Below are 17579 nucleotides of genomic sequence, written 5' to 3'. Positions count from 1 at the left end.
TATTACAATTTCAAAGAGCTGTGTTCAATGTGAATATATTGTAAAATGTTGTTTCGGTGATCTAAGCTGACTTTTCAGTATCATTACTCCAGTCTCCAGTGTCACACGATCCTTCAGAAATCATTCTAATATGCTGATTTGCTGCTCAAGAAACATTTCTGATTATTATCAAAGTTGAAAACTGTTGTGCCGCTTCATATTTTTGTGTAAACCATGATGCATTTGAATGTCATGGACTCTTTGATGAATAGAGTTCAAAAGAACAGCATTTAATTGAAATAGAAATCTTTCGCAAGGTTATAAATGTCTTAACTCTTACGTTTCATCAGTTTAATGCATCTTTGCTGAACAAAAGTATTAATTTCGTACAGACTCCGAACAGAAGATACTCACAATATGAAGAGGAGAGGGTGATGTCACCAGCCCGTGGAAGGAAATAACATAATCAATGGTGACGTCACCGAGACTCGCCCACCAGCGAGCAATGCAGAGTTCCAAAGTACGTCCTGGCTGAAAAAGACACACACAGATGAACATGTGACCTGACAGACACAGGAAAACCTATGATTGAATCACATTTGTAAAATAACCACTGAAATAAATAAGTATGCATATTTTGTACCAGCACAGGAAAAGCCTCTGTGAGTGAGCCTTTCTCGAGCAGAGATGAGAACTTATAAAACTCATTGGCTCGATACGCTCGCTGCTTCACCAGATGAACTGCGTGCAGGACAAACTTCGACGACACATCTCCAGAGTGAGACGTTAATGAGATTTCTGAAAGAGACACGGATGCACTGAATAATTAGATCACAGATCTATATCGGAGTGATGTTTTGGTGCACAAAACTGCAGTGATGCACCATTCATTCACTCAAACACTACCTGCCCACGATGCTCCTTGAGGGACGGTAATGAAATGGCGGCGGATCTGTCCTGGTCTGAAGTGGACGTCTGTGAACGTGATCTCTTGATTGCGACTGTCTGCTACTCTATAATACACAAACACAAGTCACACACCAGAATACAAAAAAAAAACAGATGCTAGCGGAAAAGAGCGGTTGGAAGTACTTCGCAGGGATTATGACTGTTATAGGAACTCTGAAGAGAGGCCCGGCGCTGAGAGCGGACGTGTCGTATCCACACACCTGGAAAACACACACACACACACACACACGGATCGTTACAGATCAGGACAGTCAAATAGTGTATGCACATGGAGGAGATCTGCAAACGTGCCTCAGTGTAGTGCAGACCCTCTCGCAGGCCCTGCGGGTCAATGCGGATGTTGACGTGGCGGCACTGATTCATGAGCTCCAGGTGTGATGGACAGTGAACCCAGGCAGCGTTGCAGACGAGAGCCAGATGCAGCTGCAGCAAGATACGGGCCGAGTTCTCTGCAGAGAGAGAGAAAAAAATATATAATTCACACAATCCATTATACATGGGTAAAAACTCACATATACATCCTAATGATGTCGGTTTCAGAAACGAAAGAAATGTTGGAGAAGAGAGAGAAATTATGGTTATAAATAACACTACTGTTCGAATGTTTGGGGCCACTATATATTTATCAAAAAATTTTAATTATTCATACACTGAGTAAATAAAATTATAAACAAACACTATTTATTTATTCATAAACGGATCAAAAATAAATACATTTATACACTTAGAAAATATTTCGATTTCAGCTAAATGCTTTTGATGCTCTTTTGAACTTTCAATTCAAAGAATCCTGAAAAATCAAATGTATCAGTTTCCACAAAAATAATGATAATAATCAGAAATGTTTCTTGAGCAGCAAATGAGCATATTAGAATTATTTCTGATCCTGTGACACTGAAGACTGGAGTTATAATGCCGAAAATTCAGCTTTGATCACAGGAATAAATTACATTTGACAAAATATTTATTTTATTAAAACAAAAAGGAGTTCAAAAAAGTATGACTGTACTCAATACTGATTTATGCTGTAAAATTCTATGAATATCAGAGTTTTGCATCATTAGTTTTGCAAGGTGTTTACATCAATCTCTCTCATAATAAATTGAATCAAGTCTCTCGTATGCATGTGTTATGTTAGTATTAGTAATATACTATTATAAGACATGTTTATTGAATTATATTTTACTTAATGTTTTAGTAATTTAGTACTGTTTTTATTTTATAATGAAATATATAATTGTATTAAGTCCTACGTTTAGTTTATTTAGTTACACAAGTATTTAAACTTAATTAAACACCTTGGCAACTAGCTAAAATAAAGTTTGGTATGTTTTATTGTCTCTTAGGTAATGTATTTGATTTTCTGAAAATGTTTTTTTTTTCTCTCAATGATAACCCTGGTATACGTGACATGAGGATCTATCAGAGCTCGTATTTAGTACTGACCGGGTTAAACAGGTCAAATAATAAACTGTGATTAACTTCATGCTTGTTTTGGCATCAACCTGATTAAGCTTTCTCTCTGAAAAAGCTTCAGTATGAACTGTAGCGTGTACCTGTGTTCTCAGGAAACACAGGCTCGATGCCGACCCCATGATCAGATGGTGCAGTGACCTGGGTCGGCTGCCTGAGGTAGATGCCTCGCTGTGTTCCTACGGTCACTGTGAAGCCGAGGCTACTGGTAGGCAGCGATGCATGCTGCATGAGGTAGTCGAACGCCCGCTCCACCTGCGCATCACATAAACACAATCATGAACGCATGGACATATGCGTCATAAGCAACACTGCTCTGCTTCTCAGTACCTGAATGATGCCGTGGCCCTGCGCAAACACCTCTATATCGTCCACTTTCAGAGCAGTGTTCTCCAGAGCCCTGCGGACCGCTGGCACTGTGGGCCGCACGCCGTTCTGCTTCAGACCTGACAAATACACACAAAACTTAGTGTTTAGTGTACAAATGTCTGAGCTATGAGAGTGCTATGCATAGTCTAAAAACACATCATTATGCAAAACGTCCTGATAGCTCATGCTTTTACGGTGTGATGCACCCATTTTAATGCAATTAGAACATCCGAAACTACAAGATAAAAAGGGCCATATTTTTGCCATGAGTTTTGTCTTGTATCAAAATGTTAAGCAGCAAGGCTGTTTTCCAGAATATCAACACGACTGATGGTCATATTGGTTTTAAAACCGTTCAGTAAACAAAAAGTTAACATTTTGCACTACATTTTAGACAATTGTTTTTGTCAGTATTGCCTGGTTTTACCAAAATGTTAAACATTTTAATAAAAATAAAAAAAAAAATCCTTATGAAACAACAGCAGAAACTGCTTTGAGTCTCTGAAAAACACACCGAGGTGATTCATTACAAAATGAATCCATGTTTTAAATAAGTCAGTTAAATAAATGATTCAGTGGCTGAATGAACAAGCCATTTAAATGAATTGGTTGATTAAATGATTCAATGACTCACTCACATTCAATCACAGTAGCATGCCACCACCTACTTTTTATTTTTAGTTATAAAATTTAAATGTGATTCCATTTTTCTAAAATCATTTCATAATCGACCTATCGGCAAGAATAATAAATGTAAGAATATTATGCATACATATTATAAGTTTTGAAAATATTGCCATTGTAAAAATGCCCTGGAAATCAATTTACATTGATAAATATCAACTAATAGTGGAAAAGGTCATTTCTGTCACTGCCATGAACTGACCACTGTGCAGAGCATGAAGAATATAAAAAGCATCATCTGTCCACGACAGGTCTAAACCAGCAGAAAAACGGTCAAATATCAACCAATTATCATTACCGTATTTTTCGGACTATAAGTCGCATCTGAGTATAAGTCGCATCGTCCAAAAATACGTCAAGATGAGGAAAAAAACATATATAAGTCGCACTGGACTATAAGTCACATTTATTTAGACCCAAGAACCAAGAGAAAACATTAAAGTTTACAGCCGCGAGAGGGCGCTCTATGTCTTCAGTGGTAGACTACAGGAGCACTGAGCAGCATAGAGCGGTCTCTGGCGGCTGTAGACGGTAATGTTTTCTCTTTGGATCATTTCTCTTGGTTCATGTCAAATTAATTTTGATAAATAAGTCGCACCTGACTATAAGTCGCAGGACCAGCCAAACTATGAAAAAAAGTGTGACTTATAGTCCGGAAAATACGGTAAATACAAAATCCCACTAAATAGAGATTTTTTTGTTTTTTTTGCTCAAAATCTCACACCCTTAGTATGAACTTGACGGCCTGAACTCAAACGGGCTGAACTGCATCTGTACCTGAGAGCACAAGAGCAATCCCTCCGCAGGCATTCGGAGAGGACATGGAGGTGCCGTTCATCAGCTGTGTGCCACGTAGCGTCCAGTTGGGTACGGAGGCGATGGCTCCTCCAGGTGCGCTGATGCTGACGCCCAGAGCACCGTCCGTACTGGGTCCGCGGGATGACCATGTGTACTGGTTCGGAGGAAGCTTCTCTCTCAGTGAGTATTCGGCCACCATCATATCAGGAGTGACGTAAGCCCCCACACCTGCACACCAGGAACCATCAAACGTTTTCTGATCGCATTATGCAACATTTTGATTAGGGTTGGAGCTAAACTCTGCAGGACTCTGGCCCTCTAAGACTGAAACTAAAACAATGGAACACACGACTTCCCCCGAATTATATTTTTATCTGCATTTCATGTCATCTCCTTATTTGAATAAAAACAATGTATCATTGTTTGTTATTGTTATATTTCTTGTCATTGCTGGATTTGTGTATAATTCAATATTCTATGTAAACACAATTGTAAGGTCAGTACCGATCACACTGCTGGTGGTTCCTCCGGGGCAGCCCACGGTGGACAGACACGGGCCGTTATTCCCAGCGCTCGAGACAAACAACACATTATACTTCTGTACAGCTTCTGTGATGATCTCACAGATTCTCCTGAAGAAACAGACATGGATCGCGCTCAAGTTAATAATGTCATGCTCCATCCAGCTGTTTATCAACACAAGATCAGAGCTTTCTCATCTGCTTTACTGCTGAAATAAATTTGCTTTATAATTGAAATTTCCTGGTTTATTTCTATGAAGCTGCATTGAAACAATCTGTATTGTATAAAGCGATATAGAAACACATGTGACTTGACTTTGAATGTATATTTTTTCAGCTGTCAGTTGTCATCAGAAGCGCAGTGCGAGTGCCTCACCCTGAGTTCGGCCAGTGTGTCGCCTCCCCGTAACTGTAGTTCACAAGATCACACTTATAGTTTATGACTTCAATCATCTGCAAATGAAGATCACAAATAACATCAATAAAGCAACCATGATGAAGGAGTTATTCATCAGATCAAGTGTCTGTATTGACAGGATCTGGATTTCACTTTTCTTAATCTCAGCATGTTTGAGTCAGATGCTTATTTTTAGTAGATGTAAAAAAGTTTGGTGTCGTTCATCTCACTGACTACTAAGGCTGGGCGGTATACAAACTTTGTAAGATATATCATTAAACTGATGTTGCAAATGCATTTAAAAAAATGAGGACACAGAGTGCTTCTCTAAACACAAGCTCCATATAAGTGAGGTTGCATGTCAATTAAGCGGCACACAATAGATTCGAATCACATTAATTCTGCCTATATTAATATTAATTTTGTTCAATCATTCGTTGTTGGAAGTTAAATCCTTCATTTAACACAAATAACTGTAGTTTTATGAGAGCAGTATTAGCAAAAGCACTATTGTAATGGAGCTCTTTGAAAAAATAAAACCCATATATATGCATCAGGTATCACCAAAATTAAAAAAAAAAAAAATACGTGAGATATCATTTTTGGTCAATAACATCCTGATTAACCATCACCATCACCCACTGACCACAAAGTGTGTTTATCACCTAAAAAAAATATTATAATAATAATAATGCATTTTTTTTATAGACACCTTACAAATATTGATAAAATAAAGTACAATATAATATAAAACAAATAACACAAAAAATGTTTTTACATGGTTTGATTTTTTTTTTGTATCTTATGAATAACACATACATTTATTATGTGATTAAAGTGTTATTATTGGAAACAAACCATTAACAATTGTTTTTGCTAACTAAAAGAAGAAATAAAATTAAAATATTACATGAAAAACTTGAATGAAAATTAGAAATGCTGGTTTGCCAACTAACTGAAATAAAATAATTAAAATGACCAAATCATAAATAAAATAAAAAATATTTACACTTATTTTAGAAATGTTTTTTAAATGTTAAAAAAAAAAAAAAAAGCATGACAAAACTGCTCGAACTAAAATTAAAATGAAACCTGAAATATATATATATATTTTTTTTAACTACTATAAAAGTTCAAAGATAATTCTAAACTAGCCCTGACTGAAGAGTTTTAATGGTTCTTGATGATGTATGGAAGCCTGTCAGCTGGACTCATGTTATCCACAGTGATGTCATGAGGACTTACAGCTCGTATGAGGCCGGTGCCCGTCTCCATGGTGCTGAGGCGGGTGTCTCCGATCTTCACAGCCAGGATCTGAGCCCCTGGAGCGACACCATTTCGCTCCGGCTCATCAGGGAAGTGACCCGCTGCAATGCTGGCGACGTGTGTCCCATGAGCTCCTGCACACACATACTGATCAGTGTAAAGCATGTCAATGATCAATTTCTATACGTTTCATTACCCTCCGTCTCACCTCCACTGGTGACAATACACAGAGTGTTTCCCTCGTCATAGATGTTTATGGAGTAATTGAGCATCTCTGCGTATCCCAGAGTGGCATATTCCTGTCTCTCTCGATATGGGCTCAGGACAGAGCAGGACGACAGGTCTCCAGTCTCAGAAGTGTCCACCACAGCCCTGACACGCACACACGAGATTGAGGACAAGATAAATATCTTACTAATACACTGACAATGTGCTCACCCAGGCAATCTAATATATAGATGAGTTGGTAGCACTGTTTCATTTACTCATCAATGTTTCCTCTGCAGTGAATGAGTGTCATCAGAATGAGAGTCCAAACAGCTGATAATAACATCATAATAATCCACATGACTCCAGTCCATCAATTAACGTCTTGTGGAGCCAAAAGCTGTGTGTTTGTAAGAAACAAATCCATCAAGACATTTTTGACTTCAAACCATTGCTTCTGGATAAAATCTAGCTCCTGTAAGTACATCTCCAGCATGTGCGTTCAGATCAGGGTTGCCAGGTTTTCACAAGAAATCCTGCCCAGTCGCTTCAAAAAAGTAGTCCAAAACTAGCCAAATCGCATTTCCTGGAGGTTCCCCAATAAAAATTGCATTCCGGGTTTACAATATATGTGCTTTGGCAGGGTTGCCTTAGTAAAATTTGCATTTTAGGGGTTAAATATCATGTTATTGGGGAGCCCCTTCAACCCGCGGACATGAAAAACAACCGCAGACTTGGCAACACTGGTTCAGGTGGAACGGTTTTTACTACAGAGTCGTAGTCCACCGACAAGCTACACAAAAGTGCTTTCAAAATCAACAAAGAATCGCCTGCGAATTTTAAAATCGATTTTGTGTAGATTTTCAGTGAACTAAGGCTCTGTGTAGTAAATGCCAACTAGTGTTGCCAAGTCTGAGGTTGTTTTTCATGACCGGTTGTCGAAGTGACCCCAGTACCAATAACGTGATGTTTATCCCCTAAAATGCGCATATTACCAGGGGAACCCTTCCAAAAAACATGTATTTTTAATCGCCCGGAAAGAAACGCGATTGGACTAGTTTTGAGAAGCAATTGGGTAGGTTTTGTTTTGAAAGCTTGGCAACCCTGATCTGAACTCATGTGCTGGAGATATACTACTAATCACAGGAGGACCATTACTGAGGAGATGTGCATGAAAATCACATTAGATTATTAGGCCTATTAGAAAGGTAATAAAAACATCAACAAAGTATTCCGTGTCATCAGAGGGTCAGTTAGAATTTGTTGAAGCATCAAAAATAAATTTTGGTCCAAAAATAACAAAAACTACGACTTTAATCAGCATTGTATTCTATTCAGGGTCTGTTGTCAATCCGCGTTCACGACTTCGCAGTGACGCTGCTGATGTAAGTCACTGCAGTAGTGATAGGAAGTTCGGTTCTTTTCCACGAACCGGTTCTTTCGGACAGTTTGATTCAATAAACCAGTTAAAAAAAACAGTATACCAGTTCTTTTGTGCTCGACGTAATGACGTCATTGATTGATTGCCCTTCATCCAAGCCTTTGGTTTACCCGCGCTCATAACATTAGCACAGAATCAGTTCAGAATCAATCACCAAAAGAACCAGTTCGGTTCAGACACACTGTGTGTCAGCCTGCTTCACACTGAATCACGCATGCACAGTATCATCAGCTCCTAAGTTCTCAAACCGGACGGATCCGACAGAAACAGTTCTCGGTTCAGTGTACTGGTGATCCAAAAACTGATGCAACCAGTTCTTGACTCGAGAACGAGTCAATCTTTCATTCGTTATCTGGCTCGGCTCTGTGTTTATCTTCAGTTCTCTCTTCACAGCAGTTCAGTCAGTGTACTGTTTGAGTAAATGAATTACTCCGGGATATTGGTTTATTTGAACTCAGAGGGAGTGTCAGCCACAAGTTAACAGTTAAAAAGTTAACAGCTTAAGGCGTTTCTGGATTAATGCTTATTGGAGACGCGAACAGTTTCAAACGATTCAGATCGATTTGGTGATTTGGTTCAACCGGTTCAGTAAGAATAACAGGTTAAATCAAATGATTAGTTCACGAACCGGACACCACTACACTGAACGCACTCACAACAGACCCGGAAGAGAACACAATGATGAATAAAGCCCCTTTTTTTTTTAAAACAGCTTAGACCTATTTGAGTAGTTTTTATCCAATTTCAAAATTGCCTTTGATTTCAAAGGTACTCGAAAAAGAATTGTGCACGCACAGCTTAATTACTTTTTCATTAGGAATAACATATACGATAGATTCCAGTCAGGTTTTAGAGTTGGTCATAGTACAGAATCGGCTCTTTTGAGGGTGTCTAATGATATCCTACGAGGTGTTGATTCTGTAAACCGTGTGTCTTGCTGTTGTTAGATCTTACAGTGGCATTTGATACAGCTGATCATAACATTCTCATTGATCATCTTAGGGATCAGGTTGGTGTTCATTAGCCCTGAAATGGTTCTCTTCCTATTTGAAGGATAGGACTCTCTCAGTCAGTTTAGGGGATTATTTTTCTTCCATTGTTCCCCTTGTGTGTGGGGTTCCACAAGGCTCAATACTGGGGCCAATTTTATTTTCCCTTTATTTGCTCCCTCTAGGTTCTATTTTTTGAGAAATTTGGGATTCAGTATCATCTTTATGCAGATGATTCTCAAATTTATGTACCAATGGAACATGGGCATAGAAGTGCCATTCAGTCTTTTCATGCATGTTTGGCAGAAGTTAAGTGCTGGCTTGCAAATAACTTTCTCCAATTAAATGAGGATTAAACTGAAATCATGTTATTTGGAAATAAGGGGTGTGTGGATGATGACTGCCTGGGGTTGTTTCCCTTGGAAAAACCTGTCTAGCGTGAGGAACCTTGGAGTCATTTTTGACTCTGAGCTTAAATTTGAGCAGCAAATCAATGCTGTTTTTAAGAATAGTTTCTGAAATACATTCTTACTTTAAAAGATATGGAGAAGGTTGTTCACGGCTTGGTGTCTTCACGTTTGGATTATAGTAATCTATTACTATAGTATCTGGGTGTGATTCAGGCTAAGTATCTGGGTGTGATTCAGGCTTCTCTCTCCCATTTGCAGCTCATTCAGAAATTAGCTGCCAGACTTTTAATGGGTATTAAGAAAAGAGAACACATTACTCCGGTTTTAATTCAATTACATTGGTTACCCATATGATACAGAATTCAATACAAAGCGCTGTTGTACTTACGTTGTAAGTCTCTGCATGGTCTAGCCCCTGAGTATGTTACTGATTTAATCAGCCGCTGTCAATCCAGCAGATCTCTGCGCTCAAATGATCAGTTGCTTCTTGTGGTTCCAAGAACACGTTTAAAATGTAAAGGTGATCTGGCGTTTTCTGTTGCAGCTCCTAGGCTTTGGAATGACCTTTCTCTGTCTGTAGAAACTTGTCCTTTATTGGGTGTTTTTCAGAGTGCGCTTAAAACTTATTTTATTTTCTTTAGCTTTTGACAATGCTTTGTGTGCATGTTATTTGTCTGTTTTTTTGTTTTTTATGTTTCTCTTTTATACTTTCTGTACAGTACTTTGGTTCCACTTGTGGTGTTGAAAGTGCTTTATAAATAAAGTGGAGTTGAGTTAAAGTCATAATTTTTGTAATTTTTGGACCAAAATGTATTTTCTATGCTTCAACAAATTCCAACTGACCCTCTGATGTCACATGGACTACTTTGATGATGTTTTTCTTACCTTTCTGGACATGGACAGTTTACCGTACACACGCTTTCAATGGAGGGAAAGAAAGCTCTCGGACTAAATCTAAAATATCTAAAACTGTGTTCTGCAGATGAACGGAGGTCTTACTGGTTTGGAAGAACATGAGGGTGAGTGATTAATGACATCATTTTCATTTTTGGTTGAACTAAGACTTTAACCAAAAGTAAAAAAAAAAAAAAAAAAAATACTGATTAAACGTGTTAAATGTTGTTGTTGTTTTTTTTCAAGTTTGCAGCCTTGTGGAAGAAAAATCTCTGATATATATTTGTTAACTCATGGGGGTTTGTCGATACATGCCTACAGACATATTTCACTGTGTAAGCACCCGCTCCACTTACACTTAACTGAAGTGGTAAAGGCAACATAATCGCAAAAGGCAATACTGGATGAATGATTATCATAGAGTGAATCTATGAGTCAAATTCTGAATGGGTTATAGCCTAGAAAGCACAAAAAGAGTCCTTTATTAGAATTATTTTATTCTGTTTATCTTGTTCTCAGAAGTGCTGTAGGTGTATTTTTAATGGGCACAAGACACTCATCCATTCTATTATTTATTTAATACTAATTTAATATTCAAATCTTATCAGTTAATGTTAAAGTTATGTTCGGATAATGAGTGGCAGTTGTCAGTCGGGGAAATTAACCAAAACGAGCATCCCTACTACATATCCCCAAATCTGATGAAAATTAAACTCATCTACTTTTTAGATGGCCTGAGGGTGAGGACATTTTCAGCAATTTTTCCATTTTGGGGTGAACTATTTCTTTAAAGCTGGTGGTTTAGTAGAGAATGTTCTGACCTCCATGTGACACCGTCGTGCCAAGATATACAGTCATAAACCGGCCCTGGATCACTGTACTTCTTCTCCAGGCTTCCTAACAGCTCCACGTGACACTGTAGTTCCTCCTTCTGTAGTTTCTCCATCTGACAACGCAATCACATCATTTATTTTAAGCTATATTCAACATGCAAAACAACTGGCAAGCATTATAGAAAAATACCTTATTTTCTCATGTTTTATTTGCAGCCTTTACATAACAAAAAAAAGCTACTAAGACATATTTATATACCATATTTCCGGACTATAAGTCGCACTTCTTTTCATAGTTTGGCTGGTCCTGCGACTTATAGTCAGGTGCGAATTATTTATCAAAATTAATTTGACATGAACCGGGAGAAATGAACCAAGAGAAAACATTACCGTCTATAGCCGCGAGAGGGCGCTCTATGCTGCTTATTGTTCCTTTAGCATACCCCTAATAAACAGAGCGCCCTCTTGTGGCTGTAGACAGTAATGTTTTACCAGTGCGACTTAGTGTCCGAAAAATATGGTAAATAAAAAATGTCATCACTTATTCAAGCATGCGAATCTTTGCAGCAATCTGACCTGTGATGGGTTTGGGTGAGTCTGGTCGAACTCTTCGATCCTGCGACTGGCCTCAGCGAGAGCTGCTCTATGTGCTGGATCCCACAGCTTCTCCTTACGCTCTTTCTGAATCACCAGACATGGAATCATGTATAAACGAGACAAAACATGCACTTGTATGAAGCTGACATGTGCACAACATCAGCACAGCCAAATCATCATGCGTTACCTGTATTCTCTCTTTGAGAGCTTTAGGGAAAAAATCATAACCGTTCTTTATTCCAATGTGATACTTTCCAGATGGATTCACCCAAGCAGCAGGAATCTGAAAAGAAACAGGAAACCTTTAGTTTGTTACTGAAACGCAATAGTCTGGTTATTAAAATATTGAGGAGTGAATCATGTCGAGAACCTGTCTGACTATCATTTTACCCCAGCACACAATTTTTTTTTTTTATCAAGTTATTATTTAAAAAATATTTATATATATTTTTTAAACTATATTTTGAGGTGGGAAGATAATTATATTGTTCGGTTGGATTCTTTGACACTTCAATAAATACATAAATATTGCATGAGGGAATAAATGCTACATTTGATATTATTTTCATGACATGCACTCAAATGGCAAAAATGGCAAACTACATGATTTTGCACATGATTTGTATACTATAGTAATATTTGTTGTAATACTGAAATAAAATAATTTGTTTGACAACTCCTAAAACTCCTAAAACAACTAAAAATATCGTACTAAGAAATTAGAAATACCACTTAGTAAAACATGAATATCTTAAAAAGTTAAACAATGCCTAACACACAGTAATGAGAGATTTATATGTTTTGCAATTGTTGGTGTTTTAATGCCATGCCAGCTTCCTTGGCTATTTTCGTGAAAAATAAGTTAGAATACTATAAAAGATCAATTTAAAATCCTAAATAAGTTTGCTTTGAATGAAAACTCAAAAATGGATGTAGGGTTGACTGTTAAAACATTTTTGAAAGTGTTTGCGGAGTACTTTTGCATTAAGGATTAAAATTAAAATGTCACAATGTAGAAAATCCTAATGGTTCTGTAGCAGTTTGCATTTTCTAAATCCAAAATATAATCTCTTATTTTCTTTCCTTTGATTTTATGGTGAAATATGAGATGGAAATGTGTTGTGATAGTCACACAGATTTAGTTTTAGTAACCTGAGCATCTGAAAGCTTGTGTAAACTGTAATGAATGACAGCGGCTCCTAATATAAAGGTGCAGAATACGAGCGCTCTTACTTTGAGTGTGCGTCCCGTCAGTCCGGTCACGACCTCGTCCTTCACCTCCACCACAGTGCACATGTTCACATCACCGCTCCCCGTCGTGTCGATGATGTCCACAATCTTGGGTTTCCCATCTGTTGTGGTCTACATGAAAGAGGATGACATATTTCAGCATCAGTCTGGAGTCAGACAAATCGTATCAGATTCACAGCGGGTTGCATTTGAAAACTTAGATGTTAAAACGAGACGCACGCATGACTGTATATTTATGATAAATAATCTGTGTTTGAGTATAATTTGCACAGATCAGCTCACATGTTACCATTTGAGTGTTATAGGATCATTCTTCTTTCATAAATGATGATGGACAGACAGAAATGAGACAATCCCTGACAGTTGAGTGAAAGCTCAAAACAGCTGCAGCTTACAGCTCAAGTTAAACACAACAACACAAAACAAATCATGCGTTTTTTGTGAACACTAATTAGAACACACAAAACAGCACTAACTAGTTGTGCCTTAAAATCAATAACATGTTATCAAATGAGATAGAGCTGTCTATGTAGGCAAACTCACTAGTTTTTGAAACATCCTTTGTCATATATAAAGGTTCTTTGAGATCTAACAGTATAAATTACTAACATATTAATTTATCATGGAATATATAATATAATATTTTCCTTAAAATACCATGGTAGCTCAAATAAAGGATTATATTGATATGGTAACGTTAGTCCTTTGTAAATAGCCATTGAAGTAAATAGCCATTCATGAGGATGACACAGCTTGTCTTTTCAAATATGTCGTTAGTGTATTTTACAGCTTTATTCACCTTTATTTACTTCGTATATGTTAGAGCTTCGTTGTTTAAATATGAAACCCTAGTTCTGGTAATGTCCGGTATGTGTGGTCCCCTAAACTGGAGAAAAAACCCACTGCGGCCTAGTGATGAACCGCAGCCGCGGGCTCAATTTACCTGCATGCCCGGGGCCCCTGGGTCCACCCCGGTGTCGAGAATCGCGATAAGCACCCCTCGGCCATCGTACTCAGGGAATTTAGTGAGGAACGAGGCAGCGCCAGTCTCTTTTTTCGGAAGCAGCCCGTGAAAAGGGAACGGATCTTCAGCGGAATGAGCAGACATGACGGTACAGATTGAGACAGAAAACAACACGACAACGTCGAACCGGTAAAGACACAATGTGCGAGAGAGCCGAGCGACTCTCTTAAAGGTGCAGTAACACTATCACACACAGTCACCGGTAACACACCACAGTTTGTGTAACACACACAGCTCCATCTCACATTTCATTTGGTTTAGTTAATAGTTCGTGCACACATAATATTCATATCTTTAATAACTTATTTAATAACGTTTAACCTTACATAATAATAACGGTACAGGTATTCTGCTCATTTTACTGGAATTATTTAAATGTTCCCCAATCCCCACTTATGCTTATGCAGTAAAAATTTGCAATATCCTTATATTTATTTGTTACCCCTCAATCCTAGTACATCTCTGCATCTTACTCAATCTTATTCCATTATCATTTAAAGCACAATTGTTTATACTCTTATTTATTTGCCTAATTTTTTCATTTTTTTCTGTGTGTTGTTGTCTCTGTGCACTGGAAGCTTATGTCACTACAACAAATTCCTTGTATGTGCAAGCATACTTGGCAATAAAGCTCTTTCTGATTCTGATTCTGATTTGACCTTTACGCTCATTTAAGCTTGTGTTATGCTCATTTGTAAGTAAATTAGATTTTTAATATATAAATAAATAAGTCTGCCAAGCAAACAAAAACATGTTCTAAGAACATTTTGCTTACATTCCCATAAAGTTATGAAAACATTATTTCTGAACGTTCTCTGAATGTTCAAAACTTCTATATTTATTTTAATTTTTTTAATGTTTTAAAAACGTTTTTATTTTATTTATTTTTATTCAAACATTAAGGAAACATTTTATCATGTTGCAAACATTGTAATGTTACTTTTGAATGTACCCTGAACATTCTGAAACAAGCAGTAACATTTCAAAAAAGTTACTGAAGCGACTTAAATGTTTCAGGAATAAAACGCTCCATGAATGATGCATAAATAATATTTTTGGGCTAACATTTTGAGAACATTTATAAAGACCAAATAACTGACCAAATGAACATTCTATTAATGTCACTGGTAGAATGTTTGTTCCACTTTGAGAGAACCTTGCAGGAACATTAGTCAAAGTTCTGAGGACTTTCCCTGTTACCTGGGTATGAATGCATGTATTGTACAGTACATTTGAAACTAATAGTAAAAAACAAAACAAAACAGAAACATTTACTCGCCATGTAGTTTAATTAACATCTGTACTTCATTCAAAATTATTCTATGACTTCAGAATACAGAAAATATAGTGCACAAGTCATATGGATTACTGTCAGGATACTTGATAATGTTTTAACAGTTTATGAATCTAGACTGACATGAGGGTGAGTAAACAAGAATTTTAATTTTGTGGGTAATGTTCATGAATGTTTGTTTGTGCCCAGTTTCACAGACGCTCAATCCTAGTCCGAGACTAAAATGTGTTTGAGCTGTATTAACTGAAAGCACTGACATTTTTGATATATCTTTTTTTTTCAATAAGAGACATTAAAATATTAATAACAATAATAATAATAATAATAATAATAATAATAATAAAAGCTTAAATGTCTCAATTTAAATTTAATACTGTTTTAATCTAAACCCTGTCAGTGAAATCATATAAAGCATTCCCTGAGTTATGTGGCTAAATGTGTTCAACCACTAGATGGCTTTATTGTTCCACTATGATTATTATACATAGCCCAAAGTATGAGGAGTGACTTCCAACATACTGCTAACCTGGTGGTGAGAAATATTAAAACCCCATCCTGAGATTTGGTAAAGTGCTTGTTCTGCTTTGATTGCATATGTGTGTTAAATACAAGCAGCTTTCACTTTGTGTAACTGCTCTCAAGGTCAGTTAAATCCTTCAGAAGCACACTTCTCTTCTCTAAAAGACTGGTGATTATTGAAAAACTAGTTTGAATGTGTGCTGTAACTCCACTATTCATGGTCTGATTCTCTTTACAGAGGAACATCATTATGAATGAATTAGAGAACATGTTTGTGTATTAACATGTACGTACACTAGCAGTTAGGGGTTGGGACTCCCAGGATGATTTTAAACACTAAAGGAGTTTACATTTATGGTGAGCAATTGATGATGTATTGATGATGAGTAGCTACTATATATTCAAACATATAAATAAAAAAAACTGTACATAAAATAAAGATTTTGAAATGTTTCATATTTTGTATTGATACCTATCGATTCAACAATGTGTCCAGACTTTTGACGGCTAGTGAATTCACTTCCATGAATTAGAAGAAATCATATTTTCAATTAGTTTCTAATAATCAAATACACAACAAAAACCTCCATCATCATGTTTTCAAAAGTAAAGAGGGTGTTTCACTTTCTCGGTGCCAGATTGTGCACTTTTGTGTTTTGAAGTTGAAACTTTTGATGAGAAAGTCATCATCTTCAGAATATGACATTTGACTGCAGACAGTTTGAGACATTGCTGAGATCTCTTCTACGATATCTAAAGGAGATGTGAGATTACTGTGACATGATAGTCTTTGTTTGCAAGAGAAAATTCTGAGAAACAGGATAATTCTGTCTCCATTTCTCGATTTTATCTAATTGCTATGAAGCAGAACAATAGAGTTAAATGAAAAGGATCTCATTTCTGATTTCTCTTTTCTTACAGGAGAGACTTACAAAGTATCAAATCAGCACAATAGTGTGCAGTTTACGAAAACAAAGTGCAGAATTACCACAGTAATGCACTCGTATTACCAAAGTACTGTATGTAAGCAAGGGAAATTAAATAACGAAACAGTGTGTAATGACTTCTAGTGTTTGCTGTATAGAAGTATGAGAATCTGGGACAGAAGCGATTATAGAAACATATTAAAGCAGCACAACGGACGCTTTATGAATATGGATTTTACTGCTGTGTTTTCTGCATTTCATTTGGATGTGTTGTATTTGGCACTCAAAACGTTCCTCATTCTAGAAAAAGACACTTTATTTCTCATATTAATCTCCACATGGACATATTATCTCTGTGTTTTCTCATTCTGAATCCAGTGCGTGCAGAGAGGCATTTCCACCCCTGCAACAAGACAAGCCAGCTATGTAGTTTTGTGTGTGTATGTGTGTGTGTTTGTGTGTGTGTGTGTGTGTGTGTGTGCATGCATGCTGATCTGAACTGCTATTTCCAGCTCATCTCTATTGTTTCTTTGACTTGTGAATGAAATTAAAGCACTGATGTGCTGATGATCAGTTTATAAAAAGAACATCTGTCTCCCACATCCTCACACATTCAGAGACAAAGGACATTGCAAGGCCAAGGCATTGTACACAGACCTGGCATTTGCATATTTGCTAATGTTTTTTGTCATAGATATAAAAGTAGGAGGGAATCAAATATGAGCGATTTAGGTCAGA

At 37.0% G+C, this 17579-nt stretch overlaps 1 protein-coding gene across 3 annotated transcripts in view; it reads right to left on the bottom strand.

The window, feature by feature from the left end:
* tpp2 (tripeptidyl peptidase 2) overlaps window positions 1-14321 on the bottom strand; it is a 32476-nt gene extending 18155 nt beyond the window's left edge. The window contains exons 1-17 of one of the 3 annotated variants that reach the window (XM_052576499.1): window positions 14022-14321; window positions 13061-13189; window positions 12015-12110; window positions 11807-11911; window positions 11219-11343; window positions 6665-6828; window positions 6436-6590; window positions 5170-5246; window positions 4777-4904; window positions 4252-4500; window positions 2752-2867; window positions 2505-2676; window positions 1240-1397; window positions 1072-1148; window positions 886-992; window positions 623-777; window positions 394-510 (exon numbers count right to left, since the gene is read on the bottom strand). In XM_052576499.1, coding sequence (XP_052432459.1) covers window positions 394-510; window positions 623-777; window positions 886-992; window positions 1072-1148; window positions 1240-1397; window positions 2505-2676; window positions 2752-2867; window positions 4252-4500; window positions 4777-4904; window positions 5170-5246; window positions 6436-6590; window positions 6665-6828; window positions 11219-11343; window positions 11807-11911; window positions 12015-12110; window positions 13061-13189; window positions 14022-14186 — 2295 coding nt within the window. In that variant the 5' untranslated portion in view covers window positions 14187-14321. The remainder of the gene's footprint in view (window positions 1-393; window positions 511-622; window positions 778-885; window positions 993-1071; window positions 1149-1239; window positions 1398-2504; window positions 2677-2751; window positions 2868-4251; window positions 4501-4776; window positions 4905-5169; window positions 5247-6435; window positions 6591-6664; window positions 6829-11218; window positions 11344-11806; window positions 11912-12014; window positions 12111-13060; window positions 13190-14021) is intronic. The other 2 variants (XM_052575006.1, XM_052575704.1) reach the window with 2 other exon arrangements.
* Window positions 14322-17579: the final 3258 nt, after the last annotated feature.

Source organism: Carassius gibelio, chromosome A1 (genome assembly GCF_023724105.1).
Source record: "Carassius gibelio isolate Cgi1373 ecotype wild population from Czech Republic chromosome A1, carGib1.2-hapl.c, whole genome shotgun sequence".
In the NCBI taxonomy this organism is placed as follows: Eukaryota; Metazoa; Chordata; class Actinopteri; order Cypriniformes; family Cyprinidae; genus Carassius; species Carassius gibelio.
This window is presented reverse-complemented; position numbering and strand designations above follow the sequence as displayed.